The sequence below is a fragment of the Pleurodeles waltl genome, chromosome 12 (genome assembly GCF_031143425.1).
Source record: "Pleurodeles waltl isolate 20211129_DDA chromosome 12, aPleWal1.hap1.20221129, whole genome shotgun sequence".
Classification (NCBI taxonomy): domain Eukaryota; kingdom Metazoa; phylum Chordata; class Amphibia; order Caudata; family Salamandridae; genus Pleurodeles; species Pleurodeles waltl.
The window spans coordinates 193734097-193758221 of NC_090451.1; the positions used below are offsets into that span (position 1 = coordinate 193734097).

Sequence of the window (24125 nt, forward strand, 5' to 3'; positions counted from 1 at the left end):
ATTTTTCCTAATCATAGGGAAACCCATATCGTCCAGTGCGCCAAATACCATAACTTTAGGGAGTGCACATTTGACGGCTTTTAATACCTGTATTAACTAGTGCTCAAATTTTACTAACGTTGGAAATTGCTACACCAAGGAACCATCTTGAGCTATGTCCCATAGCGCAATCTGCAAACGTAAACACGTTTTCCTCCAAGATTTCCTTTGCTGACATTTGGTAACATGGTTTTAACAAGAGGATTATACTCTTGCATCACAATATACACAACAGTACAGACCTGAAAGAAAGAAATAACTTCAACGAGAAAACCAATCTTAGGGTAAAACATATTTAACATTACACAGCAAGACGAATTAACAATGAACCAGAGGATCACTTTTTTAAGCAGCAAAACCTGTCCCAAAGGGAAAATAAAAGAAGGCCACAGCTAGTTAAGTGTTCAAAATAAGAGAAAGGTTAGCAGATAAAAGTAAAATACACCATGAATCAGTATCAAACTAGTGCTCGAATAGCTAGAAGCACCTTGTGAACCATGTCAGAGCCAGATGCTGAAAAATCAACCTGATTCGAGGTGTTGGAACAAATTAGCTGCTGAAACAGTTGAGCTGTGTCACACTGATTTTAAGTGTAGCAAAGAATTGTTGTTTTGAATCATCAGGTCCGACTCATAATCAAATACCAGACTAATGACTGCTGAAGAGCCAACCAGCCACACACAAACTTAAAGGGCCTCTCCAACACCTATAGGTCAGAAGGGAATTAGCCCTAAAGGACAGTGAGAAACAGGGTCAGGTTATTCCCCAAGCTCCAAGGGCTTCCTCCAGGAAATAAGCACCTCAAGCAGGTAAAAAGCACTTCCAAAAAATCTACAGAAAAGCTCTGCCCCTTGGACCCAGCAAGAAGGCTGCTTAATAACAATCCTGAGTAACAATTTTTGCGTCAATTCTTTTAACTAATGGACTGTTTGGAAAGAAAGGCAGTTCAAAAAGCCCAACAAACACCAAAGCCTTGAGACATGCGATGGCTGAATAGCAAAAAGAGAATTGCCCACCAAAAAGGAGAGACCGAACATGCCTGGATCGGCCCAGGTCCCAGAAGCAAGGATGGAACAAAAATAAAAATACAGACACTAGGGGAAGCATCAGCCAACCCAGTGAGGGACTACAGACCAAATAATGACATAAGGAAACTACAACTGCACCGCACACAGCCGCCTAGAAACAACCCTGGGAAGGTGAATCAAAACTATCTCAGCAGTAAAGAACTAGTAGACCACAGGTGACTCAATTTGGGGAAGGCTAACAATCACTACTCAAGATAGAGTTGTTTGTTGAAAACGGAGAGTGAAAACTGCAAACTGAATTCAATAAACACTGGAAAAAAAGCCTGCCTACCTGATTTGTCTGTTGAATCATCGAATTCCACTAGGAATGCATAGCCGTTGTTCCAAATCTGCAGGCAAGTACTTGGGTCATAGGTAATGGAAAGGGGTTGCAGATGTGGATCAAAAACACTGTCCCTCACACGGATGTCAATCGGAGATTGTCGGGTTCCACCAGGAATTCGAATTGGGCCCTGCCAAATTGGGTGCACTAAAATGCAAACAGAAAATAATGCAGTTATACCTCTTTTCAATTTGTATATTTGCAAATAATTCACTACCCTGCCATTATTTTTAATTTCAGGACGTACATAGACCATTAAAAGAACAAAACATAAATACAACACTCCTTCAGGGAGTTAAACAACCTTTGGCACTTAAAAGGCAAGGAACCCTAGCTTAGCATGTAAGTGAGGCATACCCTTTTTATCCTAGTAACTGAGATATGTATGTGTGTGTGTGTGTATATATATATATATATATATATATATATATATATATATATATATCTCCTTCTTCTGGCATCAAAGGAGCGCAGGGGTTCAGTGAAAAGTATTTTATTCAGCAACACGTTTCGATCTCAGCGATCTTCGTCACAGACAAACAACAAATCATGCCCACTCTCCCTTTAAAACAAGTTTAACAACATAATCTCAGTGAAAAGGATGAAAACAGACCCTTAGAGAATCAGAAACCAGACCTCCTCCCACACAAACATATTGTATATACTTATTCATGGTCAAATGACCAATATCTCTTATCTTATAAATATTTTTAGCAGCAAATCTGTTATTATATTGAATTAAACAAATTTTAACATAGCTTATGACAATCTCCCTCACTCTTGTCAATACTTCTTAAAGGCCAAGTAACCCTTACAATACAGCCATTATGTTACCATAATTTGGTAGATTCCTCCTCATTCTTAGCATTATTACAGTTTATCTTAATTTCCATAATTGTCATCTGTGTACCCATTTATCTCAACCATTATTCATCCTTTACTGCACAAATAATAATAATTACAAAAGAAAAAACACATTTAAAACATCACCAGGGAGCCGGAAACATATCAATTGAAACAAATCCAAACAAATCCTTCTACTACTAATACTTCTTAACCAATATGAACAAAAAATTCCTCATCTGTGTTCAATCCTCTAGGTATACATCTATTCAACCGAATAATGTATTCCGATTCCATGAGCCTGAGTCTCTTTTCTCTGTCTCCTCTTCATTTGTTGAGTACAACCCTGTTAATACCATAAAAAGACAAATCGTCAGCATTGTGTTTGTGCTTCATAGGCCAGTGTATTGCCATAGGATAATTTGGATCAACATTCCTAATGGCCCTCATGTGCTCCAGAATCCTCTTCCTAACTGGGAAAATTGTACTGCCCACATATAACAGTCCGCACGGGCACCTCAATACATAGACACAAAAATCACTACTGCATGTTATAAACTTGTTGATGTAGATGTATCTCATCTTCCCATTAGGTTAACTAAATAGCAGTTGATACAAATGTGATACAAACTGCAATAAAAAAAGCAATTAACTTAATTTGATTTAAACATATCATATAAAACTCATTTAACTTCCGAGAATAAAAATTCAGACCAGAAAATGTGTAGACGCGGTTCGAATCCAGGGTCTGAAACAAGTTTATAACTTATTTATAAACGTTTTTACTGAATAAATAAATTAAATTAATGTAAGATATTCACTTGAAAACACTATTTAAAATTTTAAATACACCTAGACATATGTACGCTGAAAGCATGAAAACATACGGTCATGGACGTCATTTAGGAGTCGCAGCTGCGGCCCCCTGGTTTGTTCCTTGCAACCCCCAACACTGCCTTTGGGACCCCTGGCCTCAGAGGTGACAAAGCCAATGCATGGAACAATGGCAGCTCATATTAAAAAAAAATGCTTTGAAATGTATGTTATGTGGGTGCTTGAAGGTGGGTGTATGTTTACACGAGTATGTGTGTCACTAGATGTGAGTGTGTGTAAGCACATGAGAGTGAAATTTAAGGGCAAAGGGAGCGTGATGGGCATGCGATGTCACTTACACTACTCCTAGCATTTGGGTGAATTGACGTTAATGCATATAGTATTATGCAGAGGTTGTGTAGCCCTGGAGAACAGGGATGGAAACCAGCAGTGAAGCTTATATGCGTGGATGCCTGGGGTTTTACGCCCCAGCACAAATGTGTTCTCCAGCAAGTGGTTGGGTTTAGGTGCTTTCAGTCAGGTACAGTGCGGTCTATGTTGGGTTTTTTCTCCCTCTCTCATTTAAGAATATTGGTTATTTTACATAATATTGTGATTCCTCTAGTTTAGTATCGCTATCAATCAAAACTCTGTAGTGCTTCGCAGTAAAAACACCCGAAACTCGTCTGGGTGTTATTTCTCACATTTATTTCAAGATGCGTACCATAAAACCAGCCGCAGCTGACGCGTCCGCCTGCCCTCAATCCGACGCGTTCCAACCGCTCCTTGACTAACTCTCGGGGGCAGGCTGCACATGACAGTATGCAACAGCCCGCCTGACACACTGAGCACAACATATCCCCTTTTTTTTTTTCTTTCTTTTTTTTAAGATGTAACATTTTCACGAAAGAGAACCCACACAACATAAGACAACAAAAGAAATTCATCAGCACAAAAAAACACATCAAAACCCCCATACCCTGATACAATAGCATCCCCACTAATACCAATGAAATTCCATAAGTTTGAGCGGTACCCGTTTCTCGCGGACAGATTTCCGCAAGGTGTGAGGTTCTACCTTGATGGTGTCTGACACCTTGTGTTCAAGGTCCACACGTTCAGACAACGACCTATCACACCTTTCCACACCATTGCCACTGACATCTCTGACCTTCACAACCTTCCCTGCATTCCACCACTGAGCACCCTCAACAATAATAGCATTACCACACACTTTCCTTATTGTCACAGATTCCCAAAGCAGGCATCCCCCTTCTTCACAAAAGTCTGCAACTTGATGCACACAACATCACCTGGTTGAATTGAGTGTTTCTCTGATCATACCTAGTTTTCACATTTTCCTGATTTTTTTTTTACATTTCCCAGCAACATGTCCTTGTCCACCGAAACTGGAAGTCTACCAGCTACAACATTAGCTAACTAAGCAGGGAAAAGTCTAGACGTACTACGTCTACCCTTGAGAAGCTCAAAAGGAGACATTTTCGCCACCGAATGTGGGGTGGTACGATAAAACCACAACATAGAGTTCACACCCTCTTCCACATCCAATTTGCTCGCTTTAGCCCACTTGATGCACTCCACAACCACTCTATTCATTCTCTCTAACAAACCATTTGTTTCAGGATGGTACAGAGAACTCTTCAAATATTTCACATCAGACTCAACCAGGAACATTTCCATCTTGTGACTAACAAACTGGACCCTATTATCAGAAATTATAAACTCCGGAAACCCTTCCCTCCAAAAATGTTCCTTTAAGAACTGTATGGCACTACCAGTTGTGGGCTTAGCAAAGAAACATACTTCTGGTCATTTACTGTAGTAGTCCATCAGGACAAAAGCACAGCGCATCTGACTTGGGAGAAAGTTAAACGGCCCTACCATATCAATACCCACTTTAACCCAAGCTCTATCTGGTATAGATATGGGGTGCCTACGGTGGCTTCACGACCTTTAGCCCCTTTTCTGCACTGTTACATACAACACATCCACTCACAGCCCTTTCCACATCTTTGTCCATAGAGGGCCACCAATAATGAGCCCGGATACATCTGTCATCGTGGCACCTACATGCCCCTCATGCGCATGGTCCACCAACCTTGAACTAACATCACAAGGGGGTACACATTTATCGTTCCTCAAAACAATACCATCTTCAATTGACAACTCATCACACACCTTAGCATACGGTTGGACCTCTGAATTCAAATTTCTTTCCTTTGGCCAGCCATTGATTATGTGCTGCTTAACAATGCCCAACACCATATCACTGCTTTCAGCCGTCTTCCACACCATTTCCCTGCACACCTTGGATTCATCTACATCAACAGGAGCTATGAAACAATCTTCCATATCATCCTCCAAGTCAACAGAATTCTGCTCATTAATTGGTAATCGAGAGAGAAAGTCTGCTGTCAAATTTTCCTTTCCTGGAAAGTACCTAACCTGGAAATCATATTTTAACAATTTCGGGTTGTATAGTTGATTTTGTCACTATTTAAAATGTACACCAAAGGCTTATGATCCGTTTGAATCACATACTTCCTGCCCCAGACATAGCTTCTAAATTTTTCACTCGCCCAGTAGCATGTCAGTAACTTTTTTTCAATTACTGATTAGTTGAACTCTGGCTCACGTAGAACTCTTGAGGCATAACTAATAACCTTCTCATTTTCCCCCGCACTTTGGGACAACACAGCCCCCAACCCATACCTACTAGCATCAACCGTAATGATGCACAATTGACTGGGGTCATATGGACTCAATGTTTTAGCATCAACCAATTCCTGTTTCACTTTGTCAAATGCAGATTGACACTCACTGCCCCATACAAACAGGACTTTGTTCTTAAGCATATTGGACAACACTTTCACTTTACTAGCATAATTGGGAATGAACCTAGAATAATATTCACACATACCAATAAATGAACGTAATTCATCTTTGTCCTTGGGGTTTGGAGATTCTAGGACAGCCTTTACCAACCCGGGCCGCAGTGCTACCCCTTTCCTGGACACACAGTGCCCCAAAAATTCAATCTCTCTCTTGAAAAATTCACATTTTTCCTTCTTCACACAGATGCCATAAGACTGAAAAATCTTGAAAACAGACCTAATTTTCTCTGTGTGGTCTTCCAAAACTTTAGAATGAATATGAACATCATCTTGGAAAATTAGAACCCCTTGGACATCACCTAAGAGATTATGCATGATGCGTTGAAAAGCTGACGCTCCAGATGCCAACCCAAATGGCATCCTGCAAAACTGGAACGTGCCAAACTGGGAATTAAAGGCTGTATAATGGTGTGATTCCTCATCTAACACCACCTGGTGATAAGCAGATGCCAGGTCAATCTTGGAAAACCACTCCAAACCTCTAAGTTCTTCAAGTAGGTCACTGATTTTGGATAGAGGATATGAATCCACCCAAATTTCTTTATTGAGACTCTTCAAGTCCACACATAAATGTACGTCGCCATTACGTTTTCGGGCAACCACCAGTGGTGAAAGCCACAAACTAGACTCAATTGGCTCAGTAACGCCATTCGCTTGAAGCCTGTCTAATTCAGCTTTGAGATCCTCCCTAAAACTAAACGGAACAGACCTGATCTTATGTTTCACAGGAATGGCCTTATCTTATATTTTTATTCTGTGTTTGAAGCCTGAAATTCTTACCAAACCCTGGGCACCCACACTGGGAAACTCATCCTCAACAACTAGAACTTGTTCTTTAGTTCCGGGTTTCAGCACCATACCAAACAAACCTTAGTGGTACCAACCCATAATGTTCAATCCTTTGTATGCCACATAAATTTTGCCATAGATGTTACGACCCTTGAACTCTAGACTGTTCTTTATATATCCTTCTAAATCAATTTTCCTGCCCTCATAAGAGACAGGTGATCTATCTGGAGGCAACAATTTTCTATCACCTCAAGTGTTGTTGAACAAATCAGACGCGATCATTGTAATGCGTGCCCCTGAGTCAACCGACACGCGTAACCATTTTTCTCCTACCCGAATATCCACCAGGGGATCAATACATTGGTTTTGGTTTTTAACCACTAAAACATTATCTGTGACCACAACTATTATTTCCTGAAAAACCTTTGCAAAAAGCTCTTTCCCGTTGCCCTCATCTTCTTCCACTACACTACTTACTTTAGCTTGCTTATTAGTCATAGATTGACAAACGTTCGCAAAATGGCCTAGTTTACCACATTTCCTACATACAACATTTTTCGCAGGACAACTTTTACCATCCTTGTAGTGGGGTATATTCCCACATCTAAAACATATGTTCGAACACCTAAAAAATGGGTTGTCAGCTTTCTTCAGGTCGACTTTCTTAACCACTCCATTTTTTGTAATACCATTAACTTGAAATTGTTCAGTGTCCTTCGTACAAGCACTAGTTGTGAGTTCCTTCAGTGAAATCTGCACCAGTTGAATACTCTTGGCCACTTTGATAACATCTTCCAGCGTTGGATTTCCCATGCTGGTCTTGAAAATCTCTAAATTCACACTTGGAAGCCAATTGTCTAAGCGCACTGATGTATGCATCGACGTCTTCACTATGGAGTTGACAACGCTTGAAGAATTTGTGCCGCAAAACTGCCAGACTCGGTAGGACATCAAACCTTGTAGATAATTTATTGGTTGCAAACTGATTGTCATCAAGCTCCTCTTCAATTTGCGCCACATCTGGTAGGTGTTTAAAGATCTCTCTCCCTTCATATCCCAAAGAATGTAGAAGAAAACACTTTTTCCTTTCTGGTTTAAACAAGAGGCCCCTATAGACCCAACATACGTCTCGAATCCATCAAACAGTTGCCTCCATGGGCAGGCAGGCGCACCGGGCGACTCTAGAAAAGGTGGTGGAGGATTAACCGCCTGCATAGTTCGACCAGCGAGACAGCAGCTATAAGTTTGCCCTTTTCCAGAAACTCAGATAAAAAAAATTATTCCTTTTCTTTAAAAAAACAAACAAAACTTTCATGAACAACTAAAGGCTGTGTGTAAATCTCTACAGCTGTACAGTCCAACCAGCAACAATACTATTAAGGGTTCTGTAGAACTTTAAACGTGAAACACCGCCAAGATGGTGCCTGTAAAATCCATGTAGAGCTTGAGAATACCTGGTTTGCGTTATACTCTCCGCCTACAGCAGTCACATGGTCCTTTCCACCACATCAGCACAACAACAGCAGAGCTCCCAGCATACCCACGTTTCCTGCCGGAAGAGCACCAGGCAGACGCGTGCCGAGGAATGAGCAGGGAATGTGCCCTCAAGCGAATGTAAATATGCGTGGGTTAAGTTGCGGCAGCCTCCTGACCGCTCGTCGCCAAAAATAATGCAGTGCTTTGCAGTAAAAACACCTGAAACTCGTCTGGGTGTTATTTTTCACGTTTATTTCAAGATGCATATCACAAAACCGCTGACGCGTCCGCCTGCCCTCAATCCGACGCGTTCCAACGGCTCCTTGTCGAAAGCTCGGGGGCAGGAAGCACGCGACAGTATACGACAGCCCACCCGACACACTGAGCACAACACACTCCTCTCCCTTTTCACTGCAGGCCAGAACTGAAGGCCTCAAGTAGGATATATAAAGTTAAGTATTCCCTCGGATTAGCCTTCAACTGCCTTTCATTCTTTCTACAAGGACTTCACCTCACACATCCAGTTTAAAACAACACCACCAATAACTGATATTATACTGCAACCTTCTGCACTTCAATCACAATTTGCATTACATATGTTAGACTATTCCACTATACATCAGTAACCTCCACTACAACCTATCACGTACTCATATTCATGACCATTGTCTGTAAACTACCAGCCTCTAAGCAGCCCAAGGCCTCTGCACCAAATTTCGTACTTAACACTTTCACTTAGCACCTGGATTGAGTCCTCCACTTACCCTACACCTTGCCAAACCATAAATTAACCCTGCCTCCGAGACCCAAAGAATTGAAAGGGCTTGCTTCTTTGTAAGTGGATAATGATATGTATCACTGCATATACATTTTTCCTGTATATCTTCACTATTGACCATGGTCCTAATGGAGCCGGCTGCAATGTGGGGGGTGCAGCAGCACCCGTCACGCATTCCACTGCACGTAATTTGAGCAGTGGAATGTGACAGGGCTGTGCATGGGGGCCCCTGCACTGTCCATGCCAAGTGCAAGGGCAGTGCAGGGGTCCCCAGGACCCCTCTTCCCCCCAAGCAGATTACAACGGCCGGGAACGCCAGGGTGCAGGCAGCCTGGAAGTTGGACTGTGGCGGTTCTGCCACAGTCATAATGTCCCGGCCGGACTGCCACTTTGGAGGCGGTCCGACCACGACTGTGACCCTGGCGGTCATAATGAGGCCCTAAGTCCAATTGCTCCATAATGCTGATCACTTAGAAACTAACACTATTTGGCAGAGACAAGTTAATAATGCTATTTCTCTTGATTTCTAACTAAATGGGGCTACTTTGCCATTAACATGCTGGACTCACCTGCACTTTCCACTGAAATACATTATGCAATATGGATGTCTTGAAGTACTGTAACAGAAACCAAGACTATTTCTGACTTAAATTAAGAGGGCTGATTACTATTAGCAGATCTACAGTTAGATAGCATTATTTGAAAGCGACAGGACAGCTTGATTAAATAAATGTTGCTTTGTATTGCCCCAATGTTTGTCAAAAATACAAACCAACGAAAAGCACGAAAAAACAAGCTTTGGCAATGCCAAGCGGTCTTTACATACAAGCAAGAGCGACTGGCATTGCTAGGGGTCGTTAGAGTAGTATGTCATGATTGATGCATTTTCCACTTTCTACAGCAGCTTTTCTAAGGACTAATAGGTGACACTGAAAGGTCGTAAACTGGTGTTTAAATTTAACTGTTTACAATTATACTTTCGGTTTAGGAAGACTGATTAATCTACCAACAACAAAACCTAAAACCTTCTGTGGGCGGATCAAACACAGAAAAGGAGGAAAGAAAAACACAGAAGCATGACAACTGAGACTGACAAGAAAGTCACAAAATCCTGAGCAAAGATTGGCTCTGTGGAGTATGGTATACGTGGTCTCCCAAAAGAGAGCTGGAGCTCTCTGTAGCCAAATCGCAAAATGAAATTCAGATGTTGACGCTAAATCAGACTTGCTGAAAATAAGAGCTGCACCTTCATGCCATATTTATTCATCTCAGTAAGTATAATATACAAATATGATACATTAAAAAAAAAAAAAGAAACTAAGTAGTTACACAGACTTACCAACACTAGAATGCGGAGTGTAATGAGGACAGGCTCCAAATATTAGCAACAGGGAACCTTCTCTAGGAACTGAATTTTTTAAAGATAGATTATTTTATTTCATAAAACTGAGCAATCTATTAAATTACTTAACACAAAACATCCTTTTTCCATCTCTTAAATTACCCACACAATATTATGCCACTGAGTACTATCCTAACAGATTTTTGACCTCCTGCTACAATAATGAAAAATCTGCTCTCACTGAAAGCTGAGATAAATTAAATTCTTAACACTTCCTTCCAGCAAGGAAGAGTACCCACAGTGAGGCCTGCAATACCTGTTGTTAAGGAAAGGAGCCCTCTGAAGGAGCAAAGATTCTTGCTCTGTTTCCAATCTAAGTGTCTAGGAGTTGTGAATGCTGGGTACAGCCTCCTTACACCTCTTTGTACTTCTGTGGGCACTCCATCTATCCTGCTGGGGAGACCAGCATTGCAGACAAAGGCCAGGTCTTGAAGGTGGCCTGGCCAAGATACATGAAAGGGGATTCAACCAAAACCGGCTCCAAGAAAGCATACCTGGAATGCACATCCTCTGTGTGCAAAATCTGCATAAAGACGGGAGCCCAAGACCTGTTGGTGTTGGTTTTTGTGATCTCTCTTACAAAGGAGGGGGGTACTCTACAGACTACCCAAGGACTACTAAGCAGCTCAGGGTTAGTGTATTTGCAGCAAGCTCCCCAAAAGCAAAAGAACATTGTCTGCAGTCCAGTCTGAGGAAGGAATTACTAAACTGTCCTAGGTACCACAAAATCTTGCCTGAGAGCGAGGGAAGGAAACACCAATCCTGCAAGAGGAGCCGATTGTGGAAGAACTGCTGTAACTGACCCCGGCGTAGCGTCTGTCCAACAGAGATTCACTAAGCTAGGGCACTGAAGGAATGGGGGTACTGCCAGACCCGGCAGTGTGATCATCACCTATTCCTGTCAAAGCTACAAGGCGCATAGAGCGGTATCCAAAAGTAGTAGGCCAAATATCACTGGGATAAATGCCTGTTGGTGGCCCATATGTCCACATGTGGACTTTATTACTGGGGCATTGCCCAAGTGTGCCACTGGGTCAGGACCCAGTGACCAGGTCTTCACCTCAAGGCACTGCCTGTTGAAGACTTCAACGCCCTTAAATCAGCCATGCGCAAACACCAACAGCTCATCCGGACCACCAAAAGATCTTTCTTCAAAGAACGGATTGACAACACACACAACAGCAAGGAGCTATTCAATATCATCAAGGAACTCACCAACCCAAAGTCCTGCTCCACCGACCCTCCCCACTCACAAGACCCCTGTGACTCCCTCTCCATCTTCTTCCACCGCAAGATCACAGACATTCATGGAAGCTTCGCAACACCGTCCCACACCTCCACCACCACTGACATGGTCGACCCCATCGCACCCTGCTGCATCAATGTAGTGAGCGCCTGGACCCCCACCAATGATGAGGAAACCACCAAAACCATGAGCACCATCCACTCTGGCTCCCCTGCAGACCCCTGCCCTCACCACGTCTTCAATAATGCCAGCCAAATCATCGCTCCCCAACTCCGGACCATCATGAACAGCTCCTTCGAGACCTCCATTTTCCAGGAAAGCTGGAAACACGCCGAAGTCAATGCCTTGCTCAAAAAGCTGACCCCGAAGTCCTCAAAAACTACCGACCTATCTCCCTACTCCCCTCGAAGGTCATAGAGAAGATAGTCAACAACCAACTTTCCCGCTTCCTGGAGGACAACAGCCTACTCGACGTCTCCCAGTCTGGATTCCGCAAAAACCACAGCACCAAGACCGCCCTCATCGCCTGAACCGACATCAGGACCAGGCTCGACAAAGGTGAAACCATTACCCTCAACCTCCTCGACCTCTCCGCAGCCTTCGACACCGTATGTCTCCAAACGCTTCGCACATGCCTCTTTGATGCCAGAATTCGCCACAGAGCACTGGACTGGCTCACCTCCTTCCTCTCCGAGAGAACACGAAGAGTTTGCCTCCCCCTGTTCCAGTCAAAGGCCACCAAGACCATCTGCGGAGTCCCGCAGGGATCCTCACTCAGCCACACCCTCTTCAATACCTACATGGCTCCGCTCACCAGCATCGTCCGAACCCACGGCCTCAATATTCTTTCTTACGCAGACGACACTCAGCTCATCCTCTCCCTCACAAGGAAACTCCGCAACCACCAAGAAAAATCTCCACACCAGACTCCTCGGTATCGCCAACTGGATGACAGCAAGCCACCTCAAGTTGAACTCAGAAAAAAACGAGATCATCCTCCTCGGCCCCAACAAGTCAGCATGGGACGACTCCTGGTGGCCTGCCACCCTGGTGTCACCCCCAACACCTACCACCCATGCACGCAACATCAGCTTCATACTAGATTCTAAAGTCTCCATGACCCAGCAAGTCAACACCATCTCGTCCTCATGCTTCAACACCCTTCAGATGCTCGGCAAGACATTCAGGTGGATTACAGTGGAAACCAGAAGAACGGTCATCCACGCCCTTGTTAGCATCAGACTGGACTACGGCAACACCCTCTAAGCGGGAACAACGGCCAAGCTCCAGAAAAAACTCCAGCGTCTCCAGAACGTCTCATCCTCAACCTCCCTCGCCACAAGCACATCTCTGCCCACCTCAGGGACCTCCACTGGCTACCCATCAACAAAAGGATTGTCTTCAAAATCCTAATCCACGACACCGGACCGGCCTACCTCAATGATCGACTCAACTTCCACAACCCGACTCGCCAGCTCCCCTCCGCCAACTTCGCCCCTCGCAACAGTCCCTCACATTCACCGGACCACAACCGGCGGCAGATCCTTCTCCCACCTCGCCGTCAAAACCTGGAATTCCCTTCCGCCAACCTACGTAAGAACCAGGACCTCCTGACCTTCAGGAGCACCTCAAGACATGTTTTTCGAGCAGTAGCACCCCCCCAAGCACCTTGAGACCCTTCCAGGAGAATAGCACGCAAAAAAAAAAAATGAAATTGAATTGATTGGCCATGCAGACTTATTGTCTTCTAAAGGTGTGCGGCCATTGCGCTTAAGATGAAGCACGAAGTACCCACCGAATAGTCAGAGTGAGCCATGCTGTGAGTCAAGTTACCACCTGAGGGATCCGCCATCCACAGGCAGCCGTCCGGAAAAAGGCCGCCATAGATGCCTCCGCTGCAACCCTCAGGGCACCCACAATGCGTGTCCGGCTGCTGTGCAGCTCCCAGGAAGACTGCCATGTGCCTCCTGAAAGCTTCCTGTTATCAGTGGGATCCCGTTGCAGCCGGAGTGCTGAACACTGCCTGCCGCTGCTCCTATGAACTGGGTGACAGACTGAGAGGGCCCACACCTAAACGATGAAGTGCTAACACTAAAAATGTGGCAGTGGGGGTTGCCCGAGCTGTACTCCTAGACCTTACCTCGAACTCTGAACCTGAGAGGCAGGAACCAAGAGAATAGGTGGGCCCATGAAGGTGCTGGAGGATGGGTAATTGAATTAGTCAGCAAAGGCCCCTGAAACACAAAGGCTCACACCTGGTAATCGGGTATTGGAATATTATTGAAGGAGTATTACCATCAGATCTCAGCGACTATCCAAACCAGACTATGTTTTTGAAAGTGCAAAAAACAATTCGATTCAGACACATTCTGGTCCTTCCTTGTAGGGGCAGAAGCTAGTAAGACAGGGCACCAAAGTGCAATTGCTCTGCTGATGCAACTACAGCTGAACAGTAGGTGTCCTGGACCAAACACCACAATGGTCCTGTGAATGGTTTTACACACACACTTTTCCACCAAACTGCAACAATGCCACGAAGTTGTCTCAATTAAAAATATGTGTACTAAAAACAGAGAAATAAAACACCCACTACTGTCCAGGTACAGTTATAAAATAAGCTTGCTTCATAGTATCGTCAGGGTAGTCGGAATAACATTTTAGAATGACGCCCAATCAGTTAGAAGAGGAATATGTAACACAGCCAACTAGGTAACTGAATCAAAGGTCAGCATTTTTTTTAATAAACAATGCAACCACACGGGTAAAATCGTGGCATTTGTGAGAACGTGTGTAAATTGCACGCGCCAGGCAGGAATGCTCGTGCTCCCACCGTGCGTTGCTAAACAGGTCTGTGAAAAGAGTACGCTGTAGGGGCTGCGCCTCCAGGAAGTCAAACGAGGTTACATTGCAAGCTGGAAACCAACTGGGATATCGAGCATGGCTACAAAATAAATGCAATGGACAAACCATTACTTCTGGTTAATAAGGTACTTCAAGGACCCTCATTGGAAAGGCCAGACACTGGAGGGCTAAGTTCAGCTAAAAACCCCGAAGCCCTTAAAGACCTCCGAGACCGCCTGAGTGTTACGACAAACATTGTACTCACTACCCAGAGTTGTTTCCACCTTTTTAAAAAGAAAATGCAAAGCACACACTAAATGTAAACAAACAGCTGTTTCTGGACAGAGGAGGTTGCCCCCTCCACTTACACCCTAGCTTGGACGAGCAACCGGCGAGACTGCAGAAGGCGGGGGCAGGAAGAGGCTCTCTGGAACGCAGATCTCTGCCCTGGCGGCGGGCGGCAGTCAGCACGGGAAGCAGCAACGGCGCCGTCAGCCTGCAGCAGGTCGCGAGCACCATCCTTCCAACCGGCAGAGTGCACGCGCGCTGCCGCCTCTAACAGTCAACACAACTCCAGCCAGTGAAGGGCGCGCGCAGCCCCAACCGCCGCCCCAACAGAGCGTACGGCGCAACTGTCTACTGACGAGATAGATCCGCTCTTTGTTTTCTGTGTTTCTGACAGAGCCGTTAGCGTCGTCTTAGGCGGTAGCCCAGGTAAAACCGAAGTATGTAAACCGTGGAACACCTTAACCCTAGTCAGCTGCCTCCGGTCTGGGACTTCAGCGAATGACACCTCCCACTCCGAAAGCCCCGCCCACAGAGGTGCAGCCAGTGGCTGCGCATATTTCTGTGAGAAACAGATGACTGAGAAGACGTGCTGGCTGTTAGAGGGAAAGAAATCAAACTCTTTGGTTGGTTTTACCCTTTACGTGTCTATCCTCATGCGCTGCTCTTGCCCAACGACTCCAGGTTGTAGTTGAGTCATAAAGAGCATGTGACTATAATTTGGGAAATAAATAGGAATGTACCGTACAAGCAGGGCTTATGGCTCTGCCATACAAAACAAGCATTTGCAATGCAATAGGTTTCGCATATTTAGAACAAGTTAATTGTCCTCTTTTGACAACAGGGCCCACGAGCAAACAAAAAAAAAAACATGAGTGGAAACCAAGAAAAGTGGACTTACCAAAATAAAATAAAGTTAGCTTTAAAAAAATAAAACTTTGCAATTTTGTTTGTCCTTTTGGGCAAGTTTCTGCCAGTTACAAGCCTTCTGTTTGCAGGGCACTGTAAGTTAGAAGAAAAGCGTACCACAATCACATCGGGAGCAGCGGACGGGCACTAATTAAGTTGAAATCAATTAGTGCTTGATTCCTGCTCCACACTGAGAAACGGAAATTATGCCAGACATGCCTTGACGAATTACGAGGCTGTAAAGAAGACTGCCATGCAAACCAACAAATGGTGAGGGACAGGCAGGCTCCAAGCCCTTTACTTAAAACATCACGTCTCACATACGAAAAAGCATTAGCAAAGAAGCCAATAGATCTTGCCCATGTGAGGTGCGGTAGGAAAGAAACAACAAGGACAATGAGAGGTTAAAGGTGGGACAGAAGAAGCCACACAGACACAGGTGGAGTTGAGGTGGGAAGGAAGAAGCAAGACAAAGAGGCCTGGAGGGAAGAAGCAACATGATGGGGGAAAGAAAATATCAAAGAAGAAGCAACACAATGAGAAGAATAAAAATAGTACCACAATCACAGTGTCAACAGCGGAGGACAATAATAAAGATAAAGCAATCTGCACTTGGTACATACTCCTGCTGCAGTTACTGACCCGCATAATGACTTCCTCTGGTGTCTGAGCTCGGACCGCGACGTTCAGGAGTGTGGTTCGTGCCAGAAAATGAATCCTAAGGCTCTTAAGGAGCATGAAGCCAAGTTGTTTTTAGCGAAGGCTAAAAAGGAGAAGAGGCGTCACCATAGATCTTCGTCGGGGAAGTCGGCGAAGAGTCATAGGAAGTGGCGCCTTCACGATTCCCGGCGTCGTTCCAGAGGAAGCCGTTCGAGGTCTCCATCTGCTCGGCACCATAAGTCATGGGAGGTCAGCCTGATAGTGACTCCCCAGCCTTCGACTCCGCAGACTTCTGCGGCGTGTCCGTCTTTGAGGTGGTGGAACCTCGTAGTCCTCGCTTCTCTCCGGCGCAGTCGGATATCCAGGATCCGGCTGCACAGGAGTATCCTGTCTTCCCTACTCCGGGATCGGATCCAGCGGCATTCCTTAATGCCATGTTTGCCATGTTTCAGAACATGGTGCTGGGAGGTGGTGCGCCGGCCGGCCCAACTGGTCCCTTGGCATTTAATTTAGGTGCTCCGGCTCCTTATAGACCGACACCGTTCATGCCATTCTGTCCGGCAGGGGGCACTAGTCCGGTGCCGCCTGTGCAGCCGTCGACGTCGGTGGCAAGGCCTTCGACACCTGTGTCTATCCAGATGGAGTCGTCCCGAAGCCGGATGGCATCAGTTGGTAGAGATCGGCTGTCCACAGCGCCGATGGATCCATCTCCGGCGTCGGATGGGTCCGGAGATCAGATGGTGACACCTACTCGACACCGTTCTTCGGTGTCGGTCAACTCTTTGTCGATGCCGGGGCTGGAGGCAAAGGAAGGCCCTGAGATTGTTGGAGGAAGGAGAGTACCGGAGAAAGCTCCTTGAGGAAGGGGAGATTGTGGAGCCCCTGGTTGACTTTCAGGGGTTAGACTCTGCTAGTGGGCTGGATACTTCCCCGGTATGGGATTTAGCCTCACCAGGTGAGTTTACAGAGGAGGCAGCCTGGTTTCATTCTGTGATAAGAAAGGCTGCTGATTTTTAGATCTCCTGCTTCCTGTTGCCCAGGTCAAGACAAATATCCTGACGGAGGTGCTACATCCTGCCACTGCTGTTGCGGAGCCATTGCTGCCTTTTAATGAGGCTCTCACAGATCCCATTGTCGAGGTATAGAGAAAGCCTGTTTCTTCATCAGCGGTGAACAGGTCGGTGGCCAGAAGATATAGATCAGCTCCAGGGGACCCTGGGTTCCTTTCGAAGCACCCGTCTCCGGAGAGTCTGGTGGTACAGGCGTCTTGTTCATCGCGGACTGCTCCTGGCTTCTTCCCTGGTGTGCCATCCGACAGGGAGTCCAAAAGTATTGGAGCAGGCTGCAAAGAAGGTTTTCTCATCCTGCAGCATGGCACTTAAGTCGGCAATTGCCACGTGTATCCTGGGTAGATACATTCATGCTGTTATGGATGCGGCTAAAGCTGCATTGTTTGATATGCCCCAGGACTTGCAAGGACTCCTTACGGATGCCCAGGCTGCAGCAACACAAGTCATACAATCAGGACTGGACACCACGGACTCAGTTGCCAGAGCCATGGGAACATCCATCGCTACCAGACGTCATGCTTGGTTACGTACGTCTGGGTTCTCTACAGATGTCCAAGCCACTCTGTTAGACTTGCCCTTTGATGGCGATAAGTTATTTGGCACTAAGGCTGACTCTGCGTTGGAACGCTTCAAAGAGTGTAGGGCAACAGCGAAGCCCTTGGGCCTGCAAGCTGCTTCGACCCCTTTTAGGTCGTTTAGACGTTTTAGGGTGTTTGGACGAGGGGCGTCCTTTCGTTGAAGACCGCAGCAGACAGGCCAGCAGCCCTCAAGTCTCTCTTACAGATCTTTTAGGGGACAGGGTAGAGTCCGCACTAGAGGGGCCACCCAACACCAGCACCCTGCCTTCCTCTTCCTCAGGGGGGGTGCAACAGGGGAAGCAACCCTAGTCCTCTAACCCTTGCATCCCATGTATCTCCTGTAGGGGGAAGGTTGTCTCTTTTTCGTCCCATGTGGGAGTCCATCACATCAGACTCCTAGGTCATCAGTGTTGTGAGGAAAGGCTATGCCCTTTCCTTTCGGGAGAGTCCTCCTCCCTTCCCTCTCTGTCTTTCCTTTTGTTCCGAAGACCATCTCCTGTTGTTAGAACAGGAGGTTCCATCCCTATTGTCAAAAGGTGCAGTGGAGTTGGTTCCCGAGCAGGAAAGGGGTCAGGGATGTTATTCAAGGTATTTTCTGATCCCCAAAAAGGATGGACATTTGAGACCTATCCTGGACCTGAGGATTTTGAATTGGTTCCTCAAATAGGAGAAATTCAAAATGCTGACTCTAGCACAGGTGCTTTTGGCGCTGAGCAAGGAGGATTGGATGGTGTCTGTCGACTTGCAGGATGCTTATTCCCATTCTCAAGTAACACAGGAAGTATCTCCGGTTTGGGGTGGGGTTGCAACACTACCAGTTTGCGGTCCTTCCTTTTGGTCTTACTTCCACGCCTCGAGTCTTCAAGAAGGTGATGGCGGTGGTTGCAGCAAATTTCAGGAGGAAGGGAATAGCAGTATTCCCTTACCTGGACGATTGGTTGATCAAAGCCAAGTCTCCGGAGCTCGTGCTGCATCAACTGCAGATGACAACCCAGTTGTTGTTCAGTCTGGGCTTTTCGATAAACGTGCCCAAGTCTCACCTGGACCCTCTCAACGACTCCTGTTCGTAGGGGCAGTACGGGACACAACATTGAATTGAGCCTTTCCTCCGCCACAGCGGATTCAGGACATTCAGGCGTTGATTCCAATGTTTCGAGAGGAAGCGGTTGTTCCAGTCCTCAAGGTCCTTCGTCTGCTCAGTCTGTTCGCTTCATGCATTCTGTTGGTCACTCATGCACGCTGGCACATGAGGGCTCTTCAGTGGTGCCTCCTCAGGCAGTGGTTTCAGCACAAAGGGGATCTCGCTGAGTCGATAAAGATCTCCAGAGACACTGCAGCAGATCTATGATGATGGGCTGTGGACGGCAACCTTTGTCAAGGAAGGCCTTTTCCACTACCACCTTCAGTGGCCACGGTGATAACGGATGCTTCCACTCTGGGGTGGGGAGCTCATCTGGGGGACCTGGAGATCTAAGGACATTGGTCTCCAGTGGAGCAGATGTTTCATATCAATCTGCTGGAATTGCAGGCGATATGTTTGGCTCTCAAGGCCTTCCTCCCTTCCCTTCGCAGTCAGTCGGTTCAAGTCCTGACGGACAACACGACCGCGATGTGGTACATCAACAAGCAGGGAGGAGTAGGGTCCAACCTTCTCTGCAGAGAGGCTCTGCGGCTCTGGTCCTGGGCACGGGACCATCTGATTTGCTTAATGACAAACCATCTGGCTGGGGTTTAAAACGTGCATGCGGACAGTCTCAGTCGGCTCCTCTTGGCCGATCACGAGTGGCTTCTTCTTTCAGATCTGGTCCTTTACATCTTTCGGATGTGGGGATTTCCCCAGGTAGACCTATTTGCCTCTCGGGAAAATGCGCACTGCCCATCATTCTGCAGCCTCCAGTATCCGGTGCAGGAAGCGTTGGGGGGCGCGTTTCAGATGTCCTGGAATGGCCAGTTGCTTTACGCGTTTCCCACCATACCCTTGATTCCTCAGGTTCTGAGGAAGATTCGCCAAGACCGGGCCCAAGTCATCTTAATAGCTCTGGATTGGCCAAGAAGGGTGTGGTACACGGACCTTCTCCAACTCTCACTGTGCCCTCCGCTCTGTCTCCCTTGCAGGGCAGACCTCCTCTCGCAGTTGCAGGTTCTACACCCCCACCTCCAGAGCCTGCACCTTCATGCCTGGAGATTGAACGGGGCAATCTGAGTTCTTTTTCTCTCCCACCGGATGTGGTGGACATTATTCTATCGGCCAGTCGACACTCCACCAAATCTGTCTATGCGAGCAGATAGGCTAAATTTGTTACTTGGTGTGGAGAGAAGCAAATGAATCCCTTAAGTGCCCATTTGTTGGACATATTGTTGTTTGCATTGTCCTTTGCACAGCAAGGCTGCGCTGTTGCTACTGTCAAAGGCTATCTTTCGGCTCTCTCAGCCTTCTTATGCCTACCTGATCAACCCTCTTTGTTCAAATCCCCTTTTGTATTAAGGTTTTTGAAGGGGCTTAACAATAGGTTTCCTCCCACTCCGTTTCTTATGCCCCAGTGGGATTTAAATCTGGTTCTAACCTTTTTAATGGGTTCACCTTTTGAGCCTCTACATTCTTGCCCTTTGAGATTTTTAGTCTTAAAGACTGTTTTTCTTATGGCCATCACGTCTGCTAGGCGTGTAAGTGAGCTTCAAGCTCTTTGTGTTCACCCTCCTTTTACGACCTTTCATGCGGACAAAGTGGTGCTGAGGACCAGGATGGCTTTCCTCCCCAAGATAGTGACACCTTTTCATTTGGGGCAGTCTATCACACTCTTGTCATTCTATCCTCCTCCACATCCATCTAAGGAGGAGGAGAGACTACATCGACTGGACCTAAGGAGGGCCTTGAGTTTTTACACAGACAGGACGAGAGAGTTCCTCTTGGACGACCAACTCTTTGTCGCATACGCGGGGAAGAGGAGGAGGAAGGCCGTCCACAAACAAAAACACTATCCAGGTGGGTCGTTCTTTGATCTGTTATTCATTAGCAAAGAAAACTCCTCCTGTTGGAATAAGAGCCCATTCCACCAGGGCTAAGTCAGCCACATCGGCCCTGGCGAGAGGTGTCCAAGTGGCAGACTTTTGTAAGGCTGCGACTTGGGCGTCCCTTCACACCTTCGTAAAGCATTATTGTTTGGACTCAGAGGTGAGGAGGGATGGCCATTTTGCGCGGTCTGTGCTGCAGGATTTCTTGGTATGATCAGTCAGATACCCACCTCCGAGGCAGTACTGCTTTGGGACTCATTTCATTAGGTGAGCAATCCACAGGTAGTTGTATCCATCAGAAGAGCAAGTTACTTACCTTCGGTAACGCTTTTTCTGGTGGATACACTAGCTACCTGTGGATTCCTCATGGTCCCACCCGCCTCCCTGTAGTCTGTCTGGTCATACTGAGATTTCCTTGGGTGTATATATGTATATTTGTATATTGCTGAATTATGAGAGGATGTACATATATATATATATATATATATATATATATATATATATATATATACATATATATGTATATATGTATATATATGTATTTGTATATATTTATGACTATGTATTCTTGCGGGTATATATTGATATTGTTTTCTATTTGATTAAATTTTGTATAAAAGTTTTCTTGGATACAATCATAATGAGTATGGAATGTCGGTATTAACCTGTTCGCCTTAAAGGCACGTCAAAGATGGTGTAAACTGACGTCAGGGGACCTTTTATTGCCACTATGTCGTCAGACGGAGCCGCGTGGAGTCGGGCAATTGTGACGTCCTCGCCGACGTGCAGAGCTGGAAAGAAGTTTCAGTCAAATGCTGCACATTGGGGGAGAAATCATTAGGTGAGGAATCCACAGGTAGCTGGTGTATCCACCAGAAAAAGCATTACCGAAGGTAAGTAACTTGCTCTTTTGGCATGTCTCAGCACTACTCCAAAACTTTTAATGGGAGAATAACGGCTCCTCTAGGCAGCAAAAAGGTAATCTAGGGCAAGGAGTAACTGCACTCATATTTCGATTACAAGCATTATTGCACATGCTGATACAACAGAGAGAGAGATGGCAGTAGACTGCCAGTAGCTGGTGCCCGGGTAAACCATGCAATCCATGCCCCCATTTTCTGTTATTTTACTTTTTCCCCAAATGTTGCGAACCATTTAACCTAGTGCACAGTGTGACCACCTGGTTGGCTATCATAGATGTATCATCTGTGCCAATAGGTCAGCAAGGATCCAATTTTTGCCTGCAACTATTGATGGCTTTCTCAATCCTATATCTAAGATTCTGTGAAATACCAAAGGCTTGCCCATGTAGAAGATCTAAGGGCCTGGAGAGTGACCATGGCCAAGGACCCAGTGCCCTGTGAATGTACACTGAAGTGTGCAATCAAAGCCTGATCTAAAAAATGGCGAATGGACCTACCAAATCTAAGAGATCTGTTCATGGGGAGCACTGCAAAGTATGTCAAAGTCAGAAGCAAAGATAACACAAAGGGGAAGACGTCATAATAACAATAATAATGCGTCTGTGGCTTTCGAAAAATTAAGTCAGGACGACTTTGAGGCAATTTAGGGAGGTTGCTGGGGTGACCAGGTCATTAGCAGTGGGCAAACAAAGTGACGAGGGAGGTGGAAAAATGTACTGTGCCCTGGTACCCTGCCCAACAGATGATTCTGTTAGTGCTGTGTGCCAGGAGTGTCATTATAGTCAACGCTTGTAACTTACCTTTGTAGAAATTATCTCTGCTATATGTACCTTGCTTGCTGTATTCCTGTCACTGACTGACACAAATATGTCTTTCAGGATGTTATCATGTTCAGGAAAACGAAATAAAAAAGTCAAAAAATATGAGCCAGGAGCTCGAATCCTCCAGTGATTTTGTGGTATTTGTGACTTGCAGCTATGGAGCTCTAGAATTATTATTAACTGGTTGACCAACCTAGATACCAACAATAGCCCATATCATGATTACACTCCTGTCCTGACATTGTAACAACACAAACGGCAAAGACCGTTTGTGGGAGTAATTAGGGGGTTCAGAGAGAGAGTGCAACGTCCCCTTCCACCTGATCGATTACTGGATAATGATGAATCCTTCATTGGTTCAGATAATCAGAAGTAGGTATACATGGTGCCTTCAGAAGGAATATAAAGTAAAGGAGCTACGGCTATAAAATGACTGTTTCAGACATTACATTCTACAACAGCACCAGTGGCGAAACCAGGGAGTCATGGGCCCTAGTGCAAGCAATGAAGTTAGGCGCTCCCCCCAGCTGCTATTAAAATACTGCTATAAATTAGATGCAGTTATCCCAACATATCCCTGGATCCCGGTGTCGCTGCACCTGCTTCACTAATGTAATTTACAGGTCTCTAAGTTCCTCATTTTATTTGTCTTTCTGTCCCCCAGCTCCACTCCACCCTCCTCTCATCTTCTTCATCCATTTAATGCTCTCCTCTCTGTCCCCTTCCTCATTTTCTCTCTTCATCCTCTTCTGTCTCTCACTGTCTTCTGTCTATTTTGCCTTTCCCACTTTGCTTATCCCTATCTAATTTTTCTTTCTCAGTCAACCTTATGTCCTTCTACAATTCTCTTAACCTTTTCCTGCCCTCCTCCCCATACTTTCACCCTTTCCTTTTCTTTCACCTCTTTCCTCTCACTTCTTTATTGCTCCTTTATTCTGTACTCCCTCTGTACCTCCTCCCCTGAAAAGTAAACATACAAACCTTTAACATACACTGGGTCTAAAAAAACAAACAAATAAACTGCAGGGAAGACTAGGCTTCCTCCCACCTCTCGACCCTTGTGCATTGCACCAGATGAACCTATGGTAGCTACCAGGGGTGGCTCCTCCATTAGGGCGGAGGAGCGTTGCCCCCCGCCAGCAGCAGAAGCTGCAACGCTTTCACCACAAAGGAATGATAAAACAGGTTTATTATTCCTGCGTGGTGAAAGGGGTAGGGCATAGGGGATGACAGCCTTGGAAGGGAGTGCACAGAGCACTCCCCTCAGAGCGCATGTGTGTTTGGCTGGCTGTCTCGGGCCGGCCAAACACGCATG

General features: G+C 45.8%; 1 protein-coding gene across 2 annotated transcripts in view; it reads right to left on the bottom strand.

Moving 5' to 3' along the window:
• The window catches only part of CA5A (carbonic anhydrase 5A), a 312741-nt gene that overhangs the window by 203392 nt on the left and 85224 nt on the right, over positions 1 to 24125 (bottom strand). Inside the window, exons 1-2 of one of the 2 annotated variants that reach the window (XM_069216725.1) lie at positions 14921 to 15362; positions 1399 to 1596 (exon numbers count right to left, since the gene is read on the bottom strand). In XM_069216725.1, the coding sequence (XP_069072826.1) occupies positions 1399 to 1596; positions 14921 to 15071 (349 nt within the window). In that variant the 5' untranslated portion in view covers positions 15072 to 15362. Of the gene's footprint in view, positions 1 to 1398; positions 1597 to 14920; positions 15363 to 24125 lie in introns of those variants that run through there. The other variant, XM_069216726.1, reaches the window with a different exon arrangement.